The sequence below is a fragment of the Cygnus atratus genome, chromosome 16, assembly GCF_013377495.2.
Source record: "Cygnus atratus isolate AKBS03 ecotype Queensland, Australia chromosome 16, CAtr_DNAZoo_HiC_assembly, whole genome shotgun sequence".
Lineage (NCBI taxonomy): Eukaryota > Metazoa > Chordata > Aves > Anseriformes > Anatidae > Cygnus > Cygnus atratus.
In genome coordinates, this window is record NC_066377.1 from 15,683,625 (window position 1) to 15,708,050 (window position 24,426).

The 24,426-nt window shown below is 55.5% G+C and overlaps 2 protein-coding genes and 1 long non-coding RNA gene across 16 annotated transcripts in view; 1 reads left to right on the forward strand and 2 right to left on the reverse strand.

Moving 5' to 3' along the window:
- Positions 1–200: 200 nt before the first annotated feature.
- Positions 201–7,476, forward strand: TGIF2 (TGFB induced factor homeobox 2). Of its 4 annotated transcripts, none has more exons than XM_050714051.1 (3): positions 201–252; positions 1,909–2,147; positions 4,771–7,476. In XM_050714051.1, exons 2-3 carry the CDS (start codon positions 1,944–1,946, stop codon positions 5,353–5,355), a joined length of 789 nt encoding a protein of 262 aa, XP_050570008.1. In that variant the 5' UTR covers positions 201–252; positions 1,909–1,943; the 3' UTR covers positions 5,356–7,476. The 4 variants fall into 4 exon arrangements, with proteins under 4 accessions (XP_050570008.1, XP_035404014.1, XP_035404017.1 ...); XM_035548121.2 differs by lacking the exon at positions 201–252 and adding an exon at positions 744–829 and having other exon boundaries at positions 4,771–6,257; XM_035548124.2 differs by lacking the exon at positions 201–252 and adding an exon at positions 1,047–1,077 and having other exon boundaries at positions 4,771–6,257.
- LOC118248802 (uncharacterized) lies at positions 6,347–9,154 on the reverse strand. 3 transcript variants are annotated; one of them, XR_004778869.2, is made up of 4 exons: positions 8,991–9,154; positions 8,125–8,220; positions 7,675–7,810; positions 6,347–6,693 (listed from the first exon to the last, which is right to left on the reverse strand). It is a non-coding gene; the product is annotated as an uncharacterized LOC118248802 (long non-coding RNA). The 3 variants fall into 3 exon arrangements; XR_004778868.2 differs by having other exon boundaries at positions 8,125–8,225; XR_004778867.2 differs by lacking the exon at positions 8,125–8,220 and having other exon boundaries at positions 8,991–9,141.
- A 591-nt stretch (positions 9,155–9,745) lies between these two features.
- The window catches only part of DLGAP4 (DLG associated protein 4), a 75,494-nt gene continuing 60,813 nt past the window's right edge, over positions 9,746–24,426 (reverse strand). For 6 of the 9 annotated variants that reach the window (XM_035548175.2, XM_035548174.2, XM_035548172.2 and 3 more), the window contains 6 exons: positions 17,717–18,078; positions 16,264–16,355; positions 15,405–15,814; positions 13,650–13,741; positions 12,432–12,584; positions 9,746–11,580 (listed from right to left, as the gene is read on the reverse strand). In XM_035548175.2, the coding sequence (XP_035404068.1) occupies positions 11,365–11,580; positions 12,432–12,584; positions 13,650–13,741; positions 15,405–15,814; positions 16,264–16,355; positions 17,717–18,078 (1,325 nt within the window). In that variant the 3' untranslated portion in view covers positions 9,746–11,364. Of the gene's footprint in view, positions 11,581–12,431; positions 12,585–13,649; positions 13,742–15,404; positions 15,815–16,263; positions 16,356–17,716; positions 18,553–24,426 lie in introns of all 9 variants that reach the window. The other 3 variants (XM_035548177.2, XM_050713967.1, XM_050713968.1) reach the window with 1 other exon arrangement.

The window sequence follows — 24,426 nt, forward strand, 5'->3', positions numbered from 1 at the left end:
GCCTCCAAAGACCTCGCCGCATTGGATGGCCCCACTCCCACGGGTGATGCTGCCCCGCAGCTATGGGTGATGCCATCACACCAGTGCTGGTACAGGGACAGGGCCTGTGGCAGTGGGCAGGTCAGGGAAGGAGAAGGTGTGCTGTCCTCTGAGCAAACGTCCCCAGGTGCTTTCCCAATCGCCACCCTTGCTTTGAAACGGTTTCCACTAGCACGGGAGCAGTGATTTGCCGAGTTTCTGATTTCCCCTGCCGTAAGTTAAAAAGCCCCCAAACGCAGCCCAGGCGGTGCCCCGGGGTGGCCGCGGTCCCCGGGGCTGCCACGCTCGGCAGCCCCCGTCCCCGGGCACGCGTCCGGCCGGGCCCTGCAGCCCGTGCCCGCCGTGCCCCTTCCCCGCCCGCGGCCGCCCCGTGCTCGGCGTGCCCCAGCCGGCAGCGGGGGCCCGGGGGGGGGGGGTCCCGGGGCGCCGCCAGGCACTGGCCGCACAAAGGCGCGGCCGCCGCGGGCCGGGGCCCGGCGCGGCGGGGGCGGGGGCCCGGCGGCTGCCCCGTGGGCCGCGGCGGTGACAGCCGGGGGCGGGCGGGCGGGCCGGGGGCGGGGGGCCCGGCCCAAGTTCCTGCCTCCTTGGGAACAAAGGGAACTCTGTCTCGGCATCTGTCACCGCCGCGGCCCGCAAACTTTTCGGTGCGCCTCGGCCGCTCGCCGCCGGCCCCGCCGCTGCGGGAGGGCCCCGCCCGCACCCCGGCCCCGGCGCGGCGGCGGCGGCGGCGGCGGCGCGACCCCGGCGCGGCCCATGCAAGGCCCCAGGCGGCGGCGGCGGCGGCCCGGGGGTAAGAGCGCAGCCGGAGCGGGCGCACAACATGGAGTCCCGGCGGGCTGCCGGCGCGGCGGCTCGGGCCGGGCCGGGTCGGGCCGGGCCTGGCCGGGTCGGGCCGGGCCGCCGGGGTGCGGCGGAGCGCGGCGGGGCTCGGCCGCCCGGCGCGGTGCGGCCCCCGCTGTCTTTGTGCGGCCGGGCCGGGAGCCGCCCCCCCCGAGGCGGCGTGAAAAGTTTTTGCAAGTCCCGGGTCGGTGTGCTTGGGTGGGTTTTGTTCGCGCTCGGCGCCGTTTTCCCCTTTGTTGTCGCTAGGCGCTTAGTTTGGGAGAGTTGCTTCGGGGCCGGGGGCGGTTTTTGTTGCTTTTTGATCGCTTCGCGGGCGGGGGGCAGCGTTTGCTTCCCGGCCTCTTTTCGCTCTCGCCGCGGTTTCGGGTTTCTTTCCCTTTTCCCGAGCTCCCCGGTGCGGGGCGGGCTCCCGCTGCCCGGCCGCTGGCTTTGTGTGCGCGGCGGGGCCGAGCGCCCCGCTACCTGTTGCGGCTGGGGGCGGCAGGGGGTGCCCCGGGGCTGCCCGGCCCCTCCCGGCGCGGCCCCTCCCGGCGCGGCCCCGCGGCTGACAGCGGCCGCCCGGAGCCGCCCCGCGCCCCGCCGCCGTCCTCGCGCAGGGCAGCGGGCGCCCGCCCCGCGGAACAATGAGCGGAGCGCGGCCGGCGGCGCCCCCCCGCCTCTGCCCCCTCCCGCCCGGCTCCCGAGCGCTCGCCCCTCCGCCTGCCGCGGGGGCGGCTCCTGCGGGACCCTGCTCGCGCCCCCTGCGCTCACGCCTGTGAAGTCCCCGCAGACCTCCGGGGGCTCTGTGCAGGAAGGCTGAGGTGCCGTGGGGCGGGCTGTTGTCTCTGCCGGTGCCTGTAGCTTCCCCCCCGCCCCCCCCCCCCACCCCCGGGGGGCCTCACGCGCCCGGATTATTCCTCTCGCCGCCAGGCTAGGAGGGGGCGAGGTGCCCCCAGGCTCGGGCGGCGAGGGGGCTGCGTGCCCCCGTCGTCCCTGCGCCCCTGGCTGGGACGCCACGTGATGTGTGCTGTTTGGTTTCCACCTTGCCAGGCTTTAACCAGGAGAGATCTGCAGGCAGCTCCACCATGTCGGATAGCGACCCCGGGGAGGACGACGGTACCACATCTCTGGAACCATCTCAGTTGAACAAGAGGAAAAGAAGGGGCAACCTGCCCAAGGAGTCTGTAAAGATCCTCCGGGACTGGCTGTATGAGCACCGCTTCAATGCCTACCCCTCCGAGCAGGAGAAGCTCAGCCTCTCGGGGCAGACCAGCCTCTCCGTGCTGCAGGTATGACCCGGCCCCTGTGCGCTGGGGCTGCTGCTGGGCCCTCTGCCACAGTGCTGGGGAAGGGACGGACTGGGGCAACCCCTCTGAAGACCCCAGAGGACTTGGCACGCTTGAAGCATTGGGCAGGAAGGAGGCAGAGAGGGAATGGCAGGGAGGCAAAAGTACTGCGTGTAGGCAGCCTCTAACTGGGAGAGGTCTGTGCCCCAGGGAGCAATGGAGCAGGCGTTTTTCCCTGGGCACCCCCCAGCAAAGGGGCCAGGCCACCTTCCAGGTCAGAGCTGGGCAGGGGACAAATGTCCCAGGAGAGAGTGCGCCATGCAGGGCTGGGCTCTGGCCTCAGGTGGACCACGGGTGGCACCGGGTGCTGGCTCGCCTGCTTGCCCCAGTCACAGTGGCAATGTAAAGGGGAGCCCAGCCCAGCCGAGCTCGCCTCCGTGGGGCTTCCTCTGCACCTCTGTCTCCTTGCCCTGCTCTCGGTGCAGTCGTGGCCAGCCGGCCCAGACACTGGTGTGTGGGCTGTGACAGTCTGTCTGGTTTCCCTCTCCCTGACTGGCAGAGCAAACTTTCTTTTTAATGTTTTACTTATCTATTGAAATGCTGGCTGAGCAACAGATTTGTGTCCGGCCAGCAGCTGGGCTGCTGCTGCAGGGCAGGCTGGTGGTGCTGGGGCGCTGTCAGTCGGATCGGCTGTGGAGCGGTGATGGGCCCAGGGTGGTACTGGTGGTACTGGGCCTGATGGCTGTACCCAGCCCGGGTGCTGCCCGAGCGTTGGCTCCATGGGGGCCACAGCCGCAACCGGGGACAGTGGGTCCAGCCGGCGCCATGCAGCCATCCCCGGGATGGAGTGGGGCATCCTCATTCTGTGGTGGGGAGCTGTGAGAAGGTGCTGACCCTTGGCAGGAGGTGTGAGTGAGGTTTCTTCTGCTATGGGAGCTCCATACCCGGCAAAGGTGCCCGCAGAAATGGTCACCCCTTACCTGAGGGGCGGGCCCCAGCCCGGGGGTGTTGCGCAGGCCAGCTGGGGGCTGTCACTGGGATTTCTCCCTTGCTCTGAGGTGACACACAGGGCACTGCTCAGCCGTCCTCTGCCTGATGAGGACAAGCAGCCTGTCGGGGTGGTGGTGTGGGACACCCCACGGCAAGGCAAGGCCAGAGAGGCCTTGGGGGACAGCCTCAGGAGGGGTGCTTGAACCAGCAGGGCCGATCCGACTCCCCCGGGCGCCTCTTGAGCGCAGTGGCTGAGCAGGGCCCTGCGCCCTGCAGCTGTTTGTTTATGCGTGCCCCTGCCTGGCTGCCAGTGGCGAGGCAGCGGCAGTGCGGTGGCCCCAGGTCTCCAGGGCGACCGGGCAGCCTCGTGCCCCGTGCAGAAAGCCGGGGTCAGGAAGCTGTGCCGGCTCCCCGTGAGGCTCCCGGGCCAGCTCCGCGGCTACAGGCCTCCCTGCCCTCGTCCTCAGAGGGAGAGGGGCGCGCAGCGGGGCCAGGCTTTTCTTCCCCAAGAGTGCAGAGGATGCTGCTCTCATGGCAATGGTGTCTAAAAACATAAAACATTAAAAATAAGCCTACTGGCTTGGAAGGGGAATTGCCGAGGCTTGTCTAGCTCCGCCAGCAAGCGAATGCCATGCGGCAGCCTGCATCCTGGCCAGGCGGTTGAGCATGCCCGTCTGCCGCGCTCTCTGCGTGGAGCTGAATGCTGGAAGGAGCAAGAGTGTGGCTGGGGGAGCCGCTGGGATTTTGCGGGGGCTCCTCGGCACTGCAGAGCTGGTTGGGCTTTTTGTGGGTGCCAGAGTGCAGCCCTCTGGTTGGTGATTTACAGCTGCTGATGGCCGTGGGATTGCTGGAGCACGTCAAGGGCTCTTGGCAAAGGGTTGCAAGGGAGTGTGTTCGCAAGGAAAAAGGGGGTGAGTCTCACATATTTGAGGGTGTTAAATGCCAAATATTGTCTGAAAGACAAAAAAAGGACAACTGAGATCTTGCTGTGATTGAAGTTGTGGTAAGTTCTTTCTACCCAGGGGAAATATTTTACAGAGACATTGATTTAGGAAAGATTTTTTTTCCTGTTTTATTCTCTTCTAGTTGTTTTCTAGGAAGAAGGCAGTTTTTTTTAACCTAGCTTTTTGTATAAAAACACTAAACAATATATGGTTGTTGCATTTCTGAAGGGTTCCAGAGGTGTAGCTGCAGAGGTCTGCCTCTTTCACATACAGATGTTTGGAAATGCCTTTAAAGCTAGCTTTGCTAGTTAACAGGAGGCATGGAAACATGTCAGCGAATCGCCGTAATCCCTGCTGCCTGTCAGGGGATGGGGAGCTCCGCAAGTGGGCAGTTCGGTATCGGAGATGTCGAGGGAGGGTGTGAGAGCTGCGCCCTGCTTTGCCTGCATGCTGTGGGGCAGCTCTGCCCGTGGGCAACTGCAACGAAGGTGCTGGGAGGAAGGGGCTGCCCAGGCGGGCGGTGCCGGGCAGGAAGCAGCCGGCGCTGAGGTTTCCATGTGCAGCCCGGGCAGCCCCTGCTGGGGCAGCTCTGCCTCTCTGAGCCACGGGAGAAGGAGGTGCAAGGTGGGGGGGGAGCTGTGGGGGGCGCGGGAGCTGCTTGCTGACAGCACTGCACCCCTCTCTCCTCCCAGATCTGCAACTGGTTCATCAATGCCCGGCGGCGGCTGCTCCCCGACATGCTGCGCAAGGACGGGAAGGACCCCAACCAGTTCACCATCTCTCGCCGAGGCGGCAAGGCTGGTGATGTGGCCCTGCCGCGGGGGGCTGCTGCTGGCTCTGGGGTGCTGGTGGTTCCTCCCATGACAGCGACGGGGGCCACCAAGGTGCTGCCAATGTCTGTGTGCCCACAGGTACTGTGCCACCCCGCCCAGGCGCTGGGCAGCAACCTGACGGTGGCGTGTGCCCGCAGCCCCGAGCGGGAGAAGCAGCCGGGCCTGCAGCAAGCGGAGCCAGACCCTCACCCCAAGGCGCCGCTGGGTGCCGTCGGCAGCACCATGGCCCTGCTGGCACGGGCTGAGGCCGCCAGCCCCACCAGCGGACTGTTCAACACACCGCCCCCCACGCCCCCTGAGCTCTTCGGCGACGACTTCAGCAGCTTCCAGCTGCTGGTGGAGGTGGCGCTGCAGAAGGCGGCTGAGCTGGAGTCGCAGCGCCAGGGCGGGCAGCTGCCCCTCTCGCCCCAGCCTGAGCCCCCAGGGGCCTCTGTCGCCAAATAGCCCCCAGGCCAGGTCCCACGGGGTGCCCTTCCTCGGGGGTGCCCAGCCTCCAGCCTCGTGCCACCCACAGGGTCCCTTCTCTCTAGCCCGCAGGATCCCATGTCTGCCTGCCCCCCCAAACAGCTGATCTCAGAAGCGGACTCGTGCGTCCCAAGAGGCTCCGGTACCTCCGCTGGCCACGGGGGAGAGGAGAGGAAGGGCTGTCCCATCCTGTCCTAGGGAAATGCTCACCATCCTTCAGAGCCCTCGCTGTCTGCACTCCTGGTAGGGACAGGACCCCGGGCAGGCAGGAGGACGTGGCTGCCGCAGCCTGGCCAGTGCGGAAAGACCTCTGCAGCTGAGCGACCTCTCCTTGCCACGACTGGCAGTCACTGCGAGGCCACGGAACTCCCTCGGAAAACCTGCTGACTTCTTTTTCTCTTTCCTGTAAACAAGGGTCCAGCCAACACCACTTCTTCAGGGGGAGAGAGAATTCTTTCTCTTTCCTTTTTTTTTTTTTAAATTGTGCCTGTTTTAAGGACCACGGATGAAAAGCTTTTTCTCCCAAATCTCTCTGATTTCCTTTTTTTCTACCTTTCTCCTATTTTTATGGAGGGCCTTTCTGGTACCTTGTGCTGGCCAGGAGCCGTGCCTTGCCTGGGGAGGCGCAAAGGACAGATGAACTGGAAACCTGAAGTCTGTGGCATTTTCTTGCACAGAAAACATGGGAGTCTCCTCTTCTGCCTTAGGGTGTTACAGATGCTGCCAGTAGAAATCTCCATGGTGCTGTTTAGCAGTTTTTTGTTGAAACATTTTCCCTCTAATTGTGATTTATTCTATGTTTTGTTTTTTTATTTCTTCTACAAACATTTCCGCGACTTCCCTGTATTTCTCTCACGTTCCTGCTGAAGATGTGCACGTTGTCTCCTGGAACAGAGAGTGCATTGCAGAGCCTGAGAAACGCCGACCGCAGGCTGCTGCTGGGGGTGGACGCAAAGCCGAGACTGTGAAATTTTTGTATCCAACGTTTTTATTTTTAAAAAAATATTTGGAAAGCAGCATGTTGTGGGCATGGGCTGCCTGTGTGTCCCTCTACAAGCGCAGCACCCGCAGCCTGTGGACCGCAGCCCCGGGAATGCGGAGTTGTCTCATCAGCCACCCGCGATGAGCCGCATGGAAGCCCGGGGGGGTGGGGGGTGGTGTGTGGAGTCCCGTTGCTCCCTGCTCCCCGCTCCCCTCCCTTGTGCTCGGGAGAGCGTGGTGGGGCCGGTGCTGTGGTGCTGGTGACCTCTAGTGACAGCCAGCATCTGCGGGGAGCAGGAGCCTGGGCACTGCAGAGGTCCTGGGACTATTGTTTCACTGTAAATTTAAGTTAAATAGTGATACGTACACACATATGTAATCTATCCTGAGAAACACTAATCCTAGGTTATTAGCCTGATTGTTAAGTTGCATGAATAGAGATAATAACGTCCACAGGATCTGGTGCTCTGCAGCAGCTGGAGCCAGCAGTGCCAGAAGAAGGCAGTGATTTTGGGGTCTGTTTTTTCCCCTTTTCTTGTTCAGAGGAGAGGAGGGGGTGTTAGCAAGTGCTCCAGGGGCTGGGGAAGGTTTACCAGTGGTGCCTCACTTTGCCGAGCGCTCCCATGCAGCGCAGGGATGGCTCCAATGCTGGTGGTTCCCAGCTGGGCAGGGGCACCAGCACAGTGCTGCTGGAGCTGATGCTCACCGTGCGGTTACAAGCATTGCCTTTCTCAGCTCCCCCTGCTCCAATTTATGTCCAGCCTTTGCCTTCTGCCTCCTTTCTGGAGAACGTCCTTTATTTTAGGACTGCCTCCCTTATTTCTAGGTAGCCCTTCCCTACAGTGCCCTCTCCCTCGCAGGGGAGGGAGAGGCTTTTCATTCACCTCCCCTTATTTTTGCCTCAGTCAAACCAAAGCGGGGATGGGTAGTGCTGCTGCACTGGGGGCAGGAGCACTACCGCTATCCCCGTGGGATGAATTGGTGTCGCTGCCCTGGGGATGGACTGGGGGGTGATTTTTTGAATGAAACTTTGGAGCAAAAAACTACTGTAAATATATTTTTCTTTGTTCTTCTGTTGTCAAATAAAAGGTTTTTTGGTTTTGTTCTTTTTTTAAAATACGAGATCTGAGCCAGGCTGGATTATGTCATTCTTGGGTGGCTCACTTGCTCTTCCCTCACCTCATTACCCAACACGCTGACGTGCTGCAGGGCCAGCCCCCAGCTCCTGACACTCAGCCAAAGCAGCTTAAGACGTCTAAAGAGCATTGCTGGGCTAGGAGAAAAAGGGGCCAGTGCCTGGCACTGGCCTGCACCTACCCCGCTGTCGTTGGGTCTGGCAGCCACTGCATGCTTGGTCCCACAGCACTTGATCCTGATGCACGGGAGAAGGGTAGCACCCTCCGCCTCCTTGCCAGCATTGGAAAAGTGAGACAGCATTGCTGTTAACTATTCACTGAAGGGGAAAAAAACAAAAACAAAAACAAACAAAAACCACAGAACAGTGTGTCTTGACTGCGCATGAAGTTTTGAAGCCCCCATGGGCGGCTGGGCACGGCCCCTCTGGTACCCCCCCGCACAGGCACCATGGCAGGACACCGCAGTAGGGCTGGGGCTGGGCTCTGAGCTACTGCGCCTGCTCCTGCGCTGCCCCAGGGGCTCGGACAGCTTGGGGCAGACACCGGGAGCATGCACACTGATACTTCATTTGCTGGTGCCTTCTAACGTGCACCCCCTGCACCGTGGTCCTGGTGGTTCCTGCTGCCTTACCTCATGCCCCCAGGCCCTGGGCAGGGGCTGTGGAAGGATGGAGACACCTGGCCCCCAGCTTAGCCTCACTCCTGCAGCTCCAGGGAAGCCCCCGGGCTACTCTGGGGAAGAGAACAGCAACAAAGGGCCCCTGTACCTGTGCTGGCTGCTCCTGAGTTCTGCTTTTGGTGATGGCCACAGGCCGGGATGCAGCCAGAGCTGCGAGCCCAACCTGGGGCAGACCGCGCAGCAACGAGGATCCTGGCTGATTAAACCAGATGGTGCTCTCCCCGCCTGGCTTTGCCTGTCCCTCCTGCGTCCCCAGCGAGCACCTCCGGCACCCTGAGCCCGATGCTGGGCCGCGGGCATCCCCCCGCAGCTCAGCCTGGCTCTGGCCAGAGCCTTAGGGACCCGCTCTTGCCCCTGCAGGGACGGGGCTGCCGTTTCCCCGCAGGGTTTGGGCTCCCGCCACCTTTCCCGTGAAGGGGTGCCGGGCAGGCGCGAGGAGCGGGCAGGGGGCGCAGACATCGCTGACCCCCCCCGCCCGAGCTGGGCAGCACAGCCCCGACCCCCCCCGAGCGCGGCCCGGCCGCGGGGGCGCAGCCCCGCCCCACCGCTGCCTCCCCCCGCGGCCCGCTCCCGGCCGAGCGGTCACCGCAGCGCCCCCCTGCCTCCCCCGGCACCGGCGCCGCTCGGACGCGATGGGGGCGGTGGGGCGGCGCGGGCGAGGCGGCCAGGGGGGCGCGGCCCCACCAGCGAAGGGCACCGCGCGGGGCCCTCCGGACGCTGGGCAGCCACGGGCCGAAACGGGCCGCGGGGGTCCCGTGGGCGCCGCGAGCGGCCGGCGCCTTGCCCTGCCCTGCCCTGCCCTGCCGCGCCCCCCTTACCTCCTGGCCAGGAGCGATGCCGGGACCTGCCCCCGCGCCGCCCTCCGCTGCTCGCGCTGGGGGGAAGCGGCACCGGCCCGGCGCGGGCCCGGCACCGGGGGGCTGCGGCTGTCCCGGGCGGGCCGGCGGGGGGCGGGGGGCAGCTGCCGCTCAGCGCGGGGCCACAGCGCCCGCCCCCGCCCCCCGCCCAGGGGCGGAGCGCCACGTGCCCCTCCCCCTCCAGAAGCACCGCCCCCTCCAGAAACCCCGCCCGCGGCACAAGCCCCGCCCTTCCCCCTCTGGCTCTTTGCTCCGGAAGTCCCTCCCCCACCTCAGGACACGCTCCGTAGCGATTGGCTAGCCGGACGGGCGCGCCCCGCCCCCTCCGCTTTCCCCGGAAGTACCCCGGACCCGTAAGGCCCGGCCCCGCCGCGCACTGGGGGCAACCATTTTGTTTTGGCCGCCATTTTATGGCGGGAGCGGCCATTTCGTTGGACGTCACGGGGCTCCGGGCCGGGGGCCGGCTCCTCAGAGCCCCGCAGCCACCCGCGGAGGAAGGGCCGCGGGCACGGGCCCGTTTCACGCACGCACACCCCTCGACCCGTGCCGCCCCCCCCAAAAAAAAACCCACACCCAGTCAGTGCGACCATCCCCAGAGCCCAACATTAAACGTGGGTCGCGTCGCGGCCGGGGTGTGGTGGGATCCCACTTGATGCCTGATGGCAGCGGGAGCACCGCACAGGACAGCACAACAGACCACGTTCACTCGGGCGTCGTTCGAGATTTCACTTTTATTTATTTTTTGCCTTCTGGATCACCAACACCCTCGCTGAAACTTCTTTGGGATTCCACCCCCACCCCCGTGAAAGTAGCACGCTATCTCCCAACTCATCCCAACGAGTGAACAACAACAACAAAAAATCCCCAGCAAGATCGCTCAGGATGGGACCAGATGCTTATTTTGAGGGGGTGGCAAAGAACTGGGTGGTGGCAGTCCTGGCTTCAAGAAGTCAGACTGAAAAGGAGGCCTACAAAGGGGAAAAATGGGCTAAAAAATATTTAGCAACCCTTCCTCTACCCAAAGAGCAGGAAGATAAGGAAAAAATAGTCATCTGATTACACACAGGGTATATATTTTTACACACACTTTTACACACATCTAGATATAGTACATGTAAAAATATATGCTATACATATGCCCATTCTCACCAAGGTGCTTTTACTACACCGTCTGCACTGTGTGTGTGGGCATGTATACGTGTGTATGAATTAAATGTACAGGTACTACTAACTGTATATGTGCATATGTACACATACGTACAGGCAGGCAGCCTACTCTCAGCTACCCCTGCCTTCCTCTTTGTACAAAACCCAGTCCTCCCACCCTGAAATACCAGCACACTCAACCCAGCCCTCCCCTGCCCCAGCCCACTTTGAAACAGGTCCCATAGTGTAGTAGCTTCTTTCTCAACAAGCAATTCAGGGAAAATAATTTTGTGAAGGGCAGGGAAGAGGAAAAAAAATATCAAAGTGAAGCATGTGGGGATCATGTCCGTAGTTGCTCTGTGGTCCTTCTGTTCCCCTCCTGCACCTGGGGTAGGGTACTGCTCTCGGGATCAGCCAGCCAACCACCATCCCTGCCCCTCTTTGCCAGCTTATTGCACATTTGCTTCTGTACTGCATTTCAGCAACTCTGCATTACATTCCACAGGTCCTGTCATCCTCTCACTTCATTAAAACAGGAATACAAACCCATGGCCCTGTCCCTTCCCACCCCTTCTCCCCCCACCCCAATATCCCCATCAAAAGGAAAACAAAACCCAAGAAAGGCTGCTTGCTAGCAGAGTGCAACAGTAGTACACACTGAATAGGTGTTCTCTTCAGGAGCTCTGTGGAAGAGAGGTTATTTCTAACACAGTAAACAAAGCCATGCAGAGGGTAGGAGAAAGGGAGCAGAAGGGGGAAAAATAAAGGATGAAAGAACAGAACTAAGGAGGAGGAAGAACATAGCATGGCAAGTGCTCAAGGCTTCATGTTTTTTGTTGTCCTCTTCTTGTAAACAAGCTAATAATTCTCATTAGATAGAACAAGTAAAAATATTGAAGTTCCAAGTTGAGGGGCTGGAATTTCCAGGAGTCTGTTCAGTCCGTTCAGCAACACCACAGCCAGTGAGAAAACGAGGGGTATGTTTTTCTTTTTTTTTTTTTTCCTTTTTTTCTTTTTTTAAAATCTTCATTACTTAAAGCTGAGAGAAAAAAGCCAACTCAGGAGCCCTTTTCAAGGATGGCTCATTGTCTCTAGACTGAATAAATCACACTAGTTTAGAGAGAACCTTTTTTTTTTTCCTTTTTAATGACTTATAAAAACCACGCGGTTCCTTCCTCTGCCCCTTTGCTCAAAGGCGGGTCTGTGCCTCAGGGACGTAGATCTCGATGCTGTCTGCGCTCTCCGTGGCCGAGTTCTGCCGGACAGAGGCAGCCCGCTTGGCTGCCATGAGACGCTTGCGAGCTTCCTGGCGCTGCTTGTCTGAATCAGAGGCTCTGTCCCGGTTCAGTTGGGATTTGGACTTGGCTGGCTTCTTTGGCACTGGAGGGGGTGGTTTCTTCTCTTCCTTTAGGGAGACAGTAAGGAAAAACCCAAACATAAAATAAAAATGCACATACAGAAGCTTGCTCTCTGCTATGGTGGGGACTCATGTCCTGAGGGACCAAGTAATGAGATTGTGGAGTGTCAGGTGAAAGAAGCAGGAGCACTTCCCAAGCAAGACACTCATCATAAATTCAGCTTTCCCAACTTCTAGAACTGGAACATTTTGTACTTCATAGTACAGAGAGGTGTTCTGTGGCCCAGACTGGAGTTTTCTGGCTATGTCTGTAGCCCAGCTGTGGGTCAGGGTACAGCAGACAGCATGAAGACTGAACTTCACCTGGAACTGCAAAATTTTAACACACTGTCCTGCTCGCAGCCATAGCACTCTTTCCTCCCCTCATATCTGGTAAAGCAGCCTGGCCCTGGGACACAGCCCATCCTGAATTTTCAAAAGGCTCCAGTAGATGCTTTTTATACCACCCAAATACCAGGAATAGTTGCAACCTACTTATGCAGTGCTTTTAACACTAGAGGCCTCCTCTGCATCACTGCTTTAAAAGCACCACTTCTCTCCCCCCATCGTAATATTCTTCCTCTTGTACAAAATTGTTTCCACTATTACTCAAGAGGAATGTTCTCAATGCATTACAAGGCTGTGACTGCATGCGCGGGGAAGATGGCTGATAGATGCAATCTTATAGTACAAGTGCTAAAAGCATTATCAGAGGCAGCTCTATTTTATGGAGAGATTACACTGCATAACTAGAAGGTGGTAAAGGTCCTACAGATTTTCTGATTACAGACAGGAGTTGATGTCAGGTACCTAAACTGTCTGCAAGGTGCTCTGGCCACTCCAAACTGCCCCACACTCACCTTTCTCTCCGGTGTCTCTGCCAATTGCCAGCTATTAGCTTTCAGGTGGTAGAGCTCATCAAATTTCATGCTGATGTCTTCAATGGACAACTGCAGGAGATCCCAAAACCCAGCTAGGTCCTGGGCTGTGGGTCTGGGATTGGCATTAGGATTCTACCAGGGAAAGCATAAAAGCATGTTAGAATACACCTTCCTGACACGTACAGCAGTCTGCACAGGGTACATATATACCCCTTTTAAACCTTACAGCTGCCCAATGACTGAAACTTCAGGAACACACAGGAAACACCAGCCCAAAGTGGGTAGAGGCATATGACCATCATTTACAGTCAAAAATATTTCTGTAGCAAACAGGAAGCAGAAATCCTGATGACATTTCTCCTATAGGAGCCTGAAATGTAATCCTGAAAAGGCACTGTAGTGAAAAGCAATAGGACTCTTCTCCCCAGAGCATCCGTCGTTAGTCTAGCCCCACAGCAGTAACATCCAGCTGAAGCTCCCCAGCATATGATTGAGCTAGAACACAGTTTTGTACTCAGATCATAACTTCAAGGGGCGTAACAATGGAAATTGATACAGCACAATGCAAAACACAGCTCTGACACCTGGAGAAATTGCATGCCGGTCTTTGCATTACATTCAAAGAGATCCAATTCAAACAGTGCTTTGTGACCAACCAGGGACAATCATATTGGGACAGTAACCATCCACATAAACTACGTGCAAAGCAAGCATATTTGGAGAGGAACAGTGGCCTTTTCAAACACTGCCCCCATTTGGCAAAATCTGTGGTTCACCTCAAAAAGTCCTTTGGAAGTAACAAAGGAGAGTTGGTTTCCAGGACACGCAGCAGAATGGCTAGCTGACATACCAGAGATACAGAGAGACTCAATGTATTTGGTGTACCCTGATGACAGCTCAAGAAAATTCCTGTGATAGCATGAGCACCAAAAGGAAACTGCAAACACTCATCCCTGAACAGAACACAGCCTAAGAACTGCCCAATCAGCCTCCCACTGCTCATCTGCTATTTAAAAACAGCTTTCATCCATTGTGGCATGGTGGTCAGGTTGTAGGCTATACAACTGCTTTGGCCTTGCCCTGCAACCCTGTTCCACTGACAGCAGCCTGTTAATTAATACCTGATAGCGTTCCTGTTGTGCTGTTGAAACAGATGCATCACCCTCCCAAACAAACAGGAAAAAGAACCAGACTCACCAAGTTTTGTTCACAGAGGCCGTGGAATTGCTGGAACTTCTGTGACATTAGTAGCTGTGCACTGCCCACTGCACTCAGGACTTTTCCTAAGACTGCAGTAGTGGGGGGAAAAAAAGGACCTCAATTGAACAGACCATCAAACAGAGCAACAAATTCAAGTGTTTCTGGAGCAAGAAACACTCTTGAGTCATTAGGAGTTTCAGAGATCCCCAAGGAACTAACTGTTCTCAGATACAGAAGCTGCACTGAAACTGCAGTCTGTTATTGGCTTTGCAATCTATTATTGCTCCTTCTAGAGCAGGCCAAAAGCAGGCCAACAGACCGAGATCGTTGCATCAGAGCTTGCGGGAAGTTCTTTAAGCAGGCTTCAGCCCATCAAACAAGCCACAAGCACCACCTCAGTGAGTAGATCTGCTGGCACCTGCTTCACAAATCATTACCTGCTCTTCTGGTCGCGTACAAGGCAAAGATGGCAAGGGGCAGGAAAACTGTCTCTGATCTCCATTTACCAGAAGGAATTCAAATACTGACTGGCAAGGGTTTTTAATATCCAGGACTTTATGCTGCTCTTAGTGAGTCTCCAAGAAACCTTTGAGTATAGCAACATTCTTCTGCTCTGTAATGGAAGAACACTGAATACGGGCTTTTCCATTCCAAAGGCAGGGTTGAGAGGCCCACAGCGTGTGCAAATACATCATGAAAAGGGATGAAATGTTTTTTCTCCTCCCTGGCCTGCTGCAGCATCTACTGAATTGGTTCTGAATGTTTATAGATCTGTGCTTGGCCAGACAGCCGTAAGCTGGGCTTTCTTTATATACACTACGTTCTCTGTTACAGAATCTGCTAGGAGATTGCTCTTAAGGTCAGTCTCCCTGTCTTTTCTTGACAGGGCGACCTGATACACCCCACCCCCTTGAGGCAACCAGAACCCTGGCACTGCCTGTCCAGCTTGGCAGCCAGTGCAGCATCGCTGCGCAATAGGATTAGAGATTAGTTGTCCCCCCCCCCCTCCCCAAGCAGTGACAGCGAGCTATAACCAAATCTCATCATCGTTTCAACTTTCTCAGATATTTACAGGCCCCAAAGATCATGGCCCCTGTAGCCTAGTTACCCGCTTTTGTCACTCTGTATGCATCTAGGCATGATTTTAATTGTAAACAGTACAATTTTTGCCAACTCATTTTAAAATAATGAAACAAGCCCAACTGGGCTGAACCCAATAAAGTCAAGTGGCCTTATGTTTCCTGTACATGTACTTTTGGTGTATTTAGTGTGAACTCATTAAAGTGCTCCTGTATGAAGAAACCTCCTCTTTGCTGTTAAGACAAGCCCAATGAGGCAGGCTCAGCAGTCACAGTTCCTTCTGCGCCACCACCAAGTAAACTTTCACCTGTCCACTCAACTACAACAGGTTAGGCAGGGACAAAGATCTCACAGCCTCCCTAAAAGCTATTTAGTCAAGCTTTCAGCTGTTTTGACTTGTCAGTGGATGATGGCAGCTTATGAAGTCTTCTCTGCTGCATCTTAGTATTATTTCTCACCCGATCTGCTAGAGAAAGTTGCCTTATCCTTTCCTATCCTTTTCAAGGACAGACTGCTTCTTGTCCCACCCTCACCTCCAGGTTTCGCCATTACCCTGTGGGTAATCAGTCATCTAACCACAGAAAGCTAAACCAATACTTGGCTTTAATTCTTTCTCAAAGGAAGAGCTGCTAGGCTGCTCCAGTTTAGCATCCAGAGGCTGGCAGCACCTACCTTCTTCAGAGAGATTGTTCTCTTTGGTCTCCTGGTCCATCTGGCGGCACCAGCCTTCTAAACGTTCTGTTTCTGCCTGAAGCAGCTTCAGAAACCAGTACCCATCCCGCCGGCAGGCTCCTGGCTGTATGGGTTCTGATGGCGAGGTGGAGGATGTCTCAAGCCAAGGGTCAGGAGGAGGGAGAGAGGAAGGTTCCAGGGCTGGGTCACTGTTATCTCCATAGGAGAGGTTTCTCTTCATCTGTGAGGGCTTGGCTGGTTGCCTGGTACTGGTATCAACACTAACAGAGTTGTTGTGTTGGGGGCACTCAGCAACACCTCTCTCAGATGATTTACAGCTAGAGTTATTAGGTTCCTGCGTGTCAGAGTCTGTGTCCTGTTTGGAGGACATACTGCGAGAGTGGCTGTTTCTAGAGAGATCAGAACCAAACGCATTAAATAGCAGAACACAACGGGGCTGGCTGCACACACCAACAATGAAATGCATTTGCTTATTAAGGCTGCAGCTGAGCTTTCCCCCGCCCCTCCTCACACATGAACACACACCACACATTCAGACAGACAGAATTATAAGGTTGCCTGCTTACTGCAATAGGCCATTCAGATGAGAGGACTGATGCACATCTATAATTACATCTTGGACTTTTTATTTCAAACTCCCATTGATTTGGCTGTTTACAGAACAAGTGCTGTTTTCAGCGGTGTGTGCTGCAGAGGAAGAGCTCTCCATGGGCCCCCATTCTACCCCACTCACATTAGAACAAAGAACGGGAGAAGGAGGAGGTCTAAGCAAAACTAGAGGGAAGCGCAACTTAAAAGAAAAGAGTAAGAATTGCAAAAGCCTGCGTCTTTCACTTACCGCCACTCGTCCTCTACCTGTACCCCGATGGACTGGAATTTGGTGGCTGGTGGAGGAGGCTCCTCTTTTGCCACTGGCTGAAGGCAGTCAACCTTATTGAACAAAAAAATACAGACAAAAACAGACACAAGAACTTGCTGCTGGAATTCACGTCAGTAGACCAGGAGGGCTGCTGCACGCACACACACACAGCTTGCGGACCGCACGTCAACTGGAGGGCTGTGCTAGGAGAGGCGCAAGGCTGCTGCTCGTGTTTGCCTCTACTCGAGCACCAGGGCTGTACCAGCACCAGGGCTGCTGCGAGGCGTCTGCTCTGCGGGCACCTGGCTCTAACACCTGCTGCTGTTTGCACGGCAGTGGCTGGGGAAGGGCTGCGTGTGCCCAAGGGAGCATCTGCATGTGGCAGGTGAGAGACTGGCCAAAACCAGGGAGCTTCCTGAGAGGGCAGCGATCTGATTAAGGCTGACAGCAAAACCCAGCTTCCTCTCTCCCAGGGACTGACACCTTCAATAGCCCTGGATAAGAGGCTTAGAAGGTTTTAGAAAGGAAATCCAGCTGCAGGGCAGGTGGCCTAGGAACCATCTCAGAAAACAAAGAGAAGTCAGCATCTCCAATGCAACTTCTCTTGCTTACTGCTCTTTAACACGTTTTGACCTGCTAGCCACACAAAGAAGCCTCGCCCAGCTCCCACATTCGGACTTGCCCGAGTGCCCAAGGTCCCACCTGCAGGTTATAACCTGCAGCATGGAGCCAGCACTTTGGGACAGAACCACTGCTTGCAGGGACCAGCCATCTGTACCTGGGAAATCTGTTCTCAAGAAAAGGTTGGCAGTTGCAGATGATAACCTTTGCTGAATAAAAGCATGGGTTTATGCTACTCAATGGGATCTCATTTGACTGTATAACCTACAGCTCATTACCATCAATTTCCACAGAGTTAAATGCTTCCAGCAGGAGCAGTAGCAACCCACTGGCACAGCCAGCCACCAAGGAAGTGCTCCCGGCCTGCCTACAGCCCTGGGACCAACTCACACTGCAGCAGCCCACACCACACAGACAGCAAGTAGAAGAGCCCACCACTCAGAAGAAAGTTGTCCCAAGAACCATGAGGGACAAGGAGCAGACTGACGCTATGTAATACAAGTACAGAGCACAGGATCAGTGCAGGTGTACTAGCAGCGAAAGGCCTCTTTAGAGAGAGACTGGGTTAACAGGGTCCCACTGCTTTATGAAATGTTTTAATTTTGTACTAAAATAATTTATTCCTTTCTGGTCTGCTATGAACACCTTCTACTGTATTTCACCCCGGGAGCATGGGAAGTTAGTCTGACAAGCTATTCTCTTGCTATTCTAAGTGAGTTCAGATGCACACCTGGTCACACAAAATGCACACGCTAAATGGATGGGCTAAGTACATTCCTTAGGACACAAAGGAAAACAAACTATTCCGTACTTGTATTCCTATAGACGACAGCTTTCTCTTGGGGACGTTTTCCACTTTAGGCTCTTCGCTAGTCAGAGTCCCTTTGTCACTTTTCAAGGTTGCATTTTTCTGTGGTAATTCTGGAGTGTCTCTTGCTGGAGTCACGACACTGCCCCGTGTCACGCTGGGTGTCCTGGTGCTGTCCAAGCTGTCTGAAGAATTGCTCAGCCCTGACTGGCTGGTCACCTCGCTCTTGTGGTCCTGGCTGTCCAGGTAGGTGTCCTGCGCCGATTCAGTGCTGCTCTGCACAGTGACAGAGATGAACGGCTTTGATGTGGTCCGAGGTGGGACAGGAGGTGGAGTCTTTTTATATGCCACTAGGCATGATGAACCTGCAGGGACGGAGGTGGGAAGAACGGAGAATGCAAGAGACAGATTGGAGAGAGAGAGAGAGAGAGAGAGAGGGAGAAACACAGTAAAAGAGAAAGAAAAAGCAGGTCAGTCACGACATCCAAGAAGAGTCTCCAACTAGAAGCTGGAGGCAGAAATGCAGAAACAGCCTACAGCCAGCAACTCACACTGGGTAACCCAAACCAAAGCATACTGGGAAGCAAAAGGCAGAGCCAGAGCTAGCTTGCAAAAGAAGTCAAAAGAAATTCCATGATGGGTGAAAGGCTAGAAGCAGAGAAGAGGTACAGAGAAGCCTCCCAAGGATGCTACAAGGTTTAGCAAGTACAAGCCTCCACGGTGGGGGAATTCTGTTCGGCTAAGCCCTATGTTTTAGTGTCCTAGTACAGCCAAGTGTCTCAGCTCTTTGTCCCATCAGTTGACAAATTTCAGAGTCTGGATCAGGGTGGTGGTTTTTCCTATAAAAATGGAAAGAAGCCATAAAGTTTATTAGATGTTGATGGTAGGAATGAACGTTTGTGAAGTACCTTAAAAACTTATCTGCTATGCATTTACAGCAAAATACATCGTGCTGGATCTAACAGCCTGAGACAGGCCAGGCAGTGCTGCTCCACATTCCCAGGTCCAACCAGCAATGAGGCTGAAGATGTGTTCCCAGGAGGAACACACACAGAAAACACATCGACTGCATATATATATATACACATACATGGCCAGCCACACATCAGACGAGAGCAACTAAACAAACAAGTGACAGCAGCAATGGCTTCATCAAGGTGGCCCCTCCAGCAGCTGGGCTCACTTCATCTGCCCACTAGCTGGCCTCTGGATCCCAGTCCCCGATGTCCGGACATGAGCCTGAGGCTGAAGTAACAGCCCAGTCGCGGTACAGGCCATCACACGTACACAGGACCGGGTGCTCTCGCCCCAGGGCCGCCTCACCCCCTTGTTCCCAGGCTTCGTCACCTACTCCCTGGCTCACCTGGCTTGGCCTTTCCCAGCGAGCACACACACCTGCACTGCTCTGGTCACTGCCCTGGGGACACGAGGACCCTGTGAGCAGCACCCCCGCAGCCCCAGCTGCTGCAAGCACAGAGCAGGGCCCTCATCCGGGGCAGGGTAGGGAAGACTTTGATATGGAGACAGCACGGGTTGTGCTGGCCAGGGCAAGGCACAGCCAGGCAAGCACACTGAGCAGATGACTAGCCACGTGCAGCTGCCCTCTTTTATCCCTTTACCCCTCTATTTCCCCACTCTTGATCAGATCTCCTAAATCCCTGCCCTTATCCCACCTTTGGTCTAGCAAGTCCTATGTCATTCCAAACCGCTTTTCCTCTGTGCCCCCAGAACGTGTCGCACCCTGTGGCAGCGATTCCCTTAGCCCACGAGACCCGGAGAGCTCATGGTGACGGGTGCTGTGCCTGGCCACCAGGCTGGTGGCTCTTCTGGGACAGCCCTGGGAGAGCTCCGTCCCCAGGAGACCTTGCTTTGGGTTCCCTCCCGCTGTTGTGTGCCCCTACACTCGAGCTCACACGGATAGAGCTGTGATGGGCTGGTGGCCCCTGGGGTGAGCCTGGCAGTAGCCCAGCAGGGTCTTATGTGGGCTCCCCCTCCTGCCATTGCCTCCGAGCCCCTTTGTGGGCTGAGCAGCTTGTCAAATAAGCTAACAATCTTCCTCTTAATAATGACAAAGGCCCACATCATCCTTTCTCCTTGCACGGCAATCCCAGCCATCGATTCACCCCCCAGGAGCCCTCTAAGGGGCTGCTAGGTCTGTGTGGCTGTGGTGTGCCGAGTCCATGGAGGGAACAGTAGGACCAGAGCTGCTTAGGTCGCAGGGTAACCCCGCCACAGGGGCCCTGCCCTTCAAACTGACCTCCCATGCCTCCCACCACTTCACGCACCTCCCTCCTAGCCCTTGACCAACAGGAACCAGCACCGGTCCATACGTCCCGCAGCAATACAGATGGGCTGTACAAACCCCAATCCAATTACTACATGTTCTCCTGGTACGGACCTGAGGACTGCAGGAGCTGTCATTTCCCTTGGGTTCCTTGCACCAATCCATATCAGTTAAGCTTTACACCCCAAATTAGAAGCCCCAGCATACATACATAACATACGTAACCTCCCCATAACCCTTAACCCTAAATCTGCTGATATAGTGAGGGATGCACAGATAGAGATACCTCACAGATCGCTGTCATTATACAATACTGACGACAATTTCATCATTTCTACCCTCAAAGTAGCCACTGGCACATTAATAAATCAAGTTCCGGATCAGAAGCAGGTCAGGAGTCCTCCATCCACCTGGGGACTGTGAGGGCAGGTCCTGCTGCTTCCCAACATCACCTTCCAACAAACTGCACTGCCTGCATGCCCCAGGGAGCTCACAATAGCACATTTGTCAGATATTTTTTAGGGCAATTGGACACAGCCATGAACAATTCTGGCTCAGCCCACCACAGGGTGCTCTCTGCTTCTTGAGTAGTTTCAGCACTAATAAATGAGAAGCAACGAATGACCCCGATTAGAATTGCATACAGGTGTGGGAAGTGATGTTTCAGGTGACCTGAGCCTCCCGACTCCTCCTTTTTCTCCCCAGAAAGGTCCCTGTGTAGTCAACTTCTGCTGTAAGCACTTGCAGGGTGTCCCAGGGCCTGCCTCTGTCTCTGATGGGGTCAGAGCCAGTCCCAAGCACCCCCAGTAGCACAGCCATATCCTCTGCAGGGAGACTGCACAGCTACACATTGTGCATTGCTGACTTGTTGCATATCCCCATACCTACCAAATTAATAGCTACACGTTCCATTCCAAAGGGAGCTAAAAGGAAGGGGTTACAGAGAAGGAGGAGGAGATTTATGTTTCCAGAAGTATTTATATGCCTGAAGATGCTGACAAGCCCTGTAATGGTCCTGCTGCTACAGGAGAACTATGGAGCCTGTGAGGCTGCCAAGCAGGCTGCCTTTCAGCGTGAATCTAAACAGGAACTCAGAAAGACAAAGCTAATACCTGTTCCCTCCTGCCCTTAATACACAGAAGTCCAGAACAAATTGAGCAGTGTCCTGATAGCCACAAGAGCAGAACCTCTCCTAACTGCTCGTCCCAGCCCCTACACCACCTTCTGACGCGAGTCCCTCTTGCAGCCTTGTGGGCCATGCAATAGGGAGCCATGCAGCTGAAATATAACCAGGACAATTCAGCTTGACCTCTTCCTGGTACTATTCCTTGTGTTGGCACAAGCCATATAAACTGCTCAGGGCAGCCTGAGCCCACAGCTGCTGTGCGTCCAGCCAGGACAGGAACTTCTTATGCACTTTGAAAACCACCCACAGTCATTTCCTAGAAGGTCAGATACAAATGCTGCAACTTGTTAAATTTACGTGCCAAAACACAGCTACATGCATCTTCCAGCCAATCGTTCAGTCATGTAAACAGTGTGCCCCTGCACTGCACGGTCACCGCTAACTGATGACTACAGCGGTACCGGCATTCCCTTCCCACTCACCAGTCCTACGCCACCCCCTTCCTCAGCAGGGTGCAAACTCATACATTAGGGCAGCAGCGGGACTTGCTGCAGATGCTCGAGCAACACTAGGTCAGAACTGTTCAGTATCTCCAAGCCAATCGGTCTCACCACTGGGACGCTCAGTTCAGCAGAAACCCTAGATCAGACGGCACCACTTGTACAGGCTGAACCGCAGCACAGAGCTGACCTCTGCCCACAGCACTGCTTTTCTGCATCTCGTTTGTCGTACGTATGAATCGCCAGCTCAGCAAGAGGCAGGGAGACGCTAGAGCACCAACTACTGCATGCCTGCCCCCTCTTCCCCATGATCCCTGCTGGACATCCCAACACCTCCTTTGGATGCTGTAGATCCGGTCAAGTTAAAACTTGACTGTTACAGATGCTTGCCTGCTCTACCCTTTCAGGACAAGTCTTGGCTACGCCTATGTAGCCACCAGGCTAGACTGGTGAAGCACTCATGTCAGCATGGCCAGGAGAGCATTCCTCCCCAGCTGTACACCTGAATGGCCTCTTGGGTGCGTGGTGAAATAGCTCATCTGCACATACACCTGCTCACGCGGGATGACTCTGATGACTGCTCTGGCAAGTGGAGGAAGAAAGTTCAACTCCAGACATGCGCTAGGGAGTGCGAGAGCAGCCTGTGCATGTGTCTGCTCAGGCGCTGAGCTCACGGCTGGCTGCTGGAGCACAGCAATGATGGTGGCTGCTGCTGGAGTGGAGTCAGGTAGGTGGAGCCCGGCCAGCTCTCCAGAGCACAGAAACAGAAGCCATCGAGCATCCCATGGGTAAAGAGCACCCACACCGTCACTTTGCCAGGGCTAGCTGCCAGAAGAGCACCGTCTTGAATAGTTAGATCAATTTCTGGGCCAGTCTCATGTCCAATCTGTACATCTCATCCCAGCAATACAGGATCAGCCAGAACAACGCAACAGGAAAAGCCCCTTTTTAAAGCAGGCTACTCCTCCCTGCAGAGAGGGATTTGGGGGTTCTGGCAGATGAGAAGCTTGACATGAGCCAGCAGTGTGTGCCTGCAGCCCAGAAGGCCAACTGCATCCTGGGCTGCATCACCAGAGGGGTGGTGGCAGGGGAGGGAGGTGATTGTGCCCCTCTGCTCTGCCCTGGTGAGGCCCCACCTGGAGCCCTGCGTCCAGGTCTGAGGCCCCCAGCACAAGAAGGTCGTGGGGCTATTAGAGCCGGTCCAGAGGCAGGCCACTAAGATGATCATAGGGCTGGAGCACCTCTCCTACAGAGAAAGGCTGTGAGAGCTGGGGCTGTTCAGCCTGGAGAAGAAAAGGCTCCAGGGTGACCTCACTGTGACCTTTCAGTACTTAAAGGGTTCTTATAAAAAGGATGGAGCAGGACTCTACTCGTGTAGATAATGATAGGACAAGGGGGAATGGTTTTAAACTGAAAGAGGGGAGATTTAGATTGGATGTTAGGAAGAAGTTCTTCACTCAGAGGGTGGTGAGGCACTGGCACAGGCTGCCCAGAGAGGTTGTGGATGCCCCATCCCTGGAGGTGTTCAAGACCAGGCTGGATGAGGCCCTGAGCAACCTGATCTAGTGGGTGGCGTCCCTATGGCAGTGGGGTTGGTACTGGATGGTCTTTGAGGTCATTTCCAACCCAAACCATTCTGTGACTCTATGCCACCAAAACGCAGGAAGCTCATGCTGCCACATGCGACTGTACCAGGAGGCTGTAGCAGCGCAGCTACTATCTAAGACAAGCAAAAACCACCCCAAGGGGAAGAGGAGAAAGCCTGCCTGCATGACCCTCCAATTAAAAATACCCACCTGATGTGGCCTTGCCGTTCTGAACATGGCAGTCGGCCCCAGCGCGCCCCGTGTCACCCAACAGCGAGCCTCTGTGACACCATCAGGCCTGGGGCAGAACCCACGGGAGTGGTGTGGTGGTTTGCTGCCATGCTTACAAAGTAGCACAGCTTGAGTTTCCCAGCTGCTGTTTATGCCCACAGGACTGTATGTAACTGTAACAATTAGGAAAGTCAATCAATTATCTGGTATTGAATACTGCAGCTAGGAAAAACAAGGGGAGGGTAGCACATCAGACAGAAGGCAGCAGTAGAGTTTCCTGAGGAAGATTGGTGGTGTCCAGGGTCAGTAATATAAATTCAGCCTTCCATCTACCTACAGGCAGTAAGAACACTGTTTGTGGTGCTACATATGTGGAGCAAAGAAGCTACTTCTTTTGTTCCAGGGTATGGTTTCGCACTGTCCTGGCCAGCTGAAGGGCACAGATTTTGTTAGAAGGGAATCCCATCATACCAGCAAAATGCCCGTTAATGTAAGCGTAGTCGGAATTGATTATGTGACCTACAGGAGTTTATGGCTCTTAAGAGCTCATGCAAATAAAAGGAACACAGTTCTTCAAGTCTCCTGATCTTCCTAAGAATGCCTTGATGAGGACAGTTGGAAATAAATCCCACTGAAGCCCTCTGCAACCCTAAAGCACAGACTTTTGATTGCAAACCCAGAAACTACACCTTAGCTAAAATGGGTTCCAAAAGCCAAAGTTGGGTAAACATCTAAAACAGCTCCCTTCTCCTTCAATGCAACCCTGAACCACGTTTCAACATTTCTTCAATCCATGCGAAGAGGAGATAAGCCAAAAGGATGCTGTGAGGAAACCAAGTGCAACCTGCTGTTTCTGTAAGGGAGATACTACTGCACCAAGAGCAGGCAGCATGCCCTCATGGACTACTAGAGGTCAATCCCACCAGCTATCAGTTCTTGAGCTGCTGGAAGTCATAACCCATGGTATTTAAAAACCCACCAGAGAT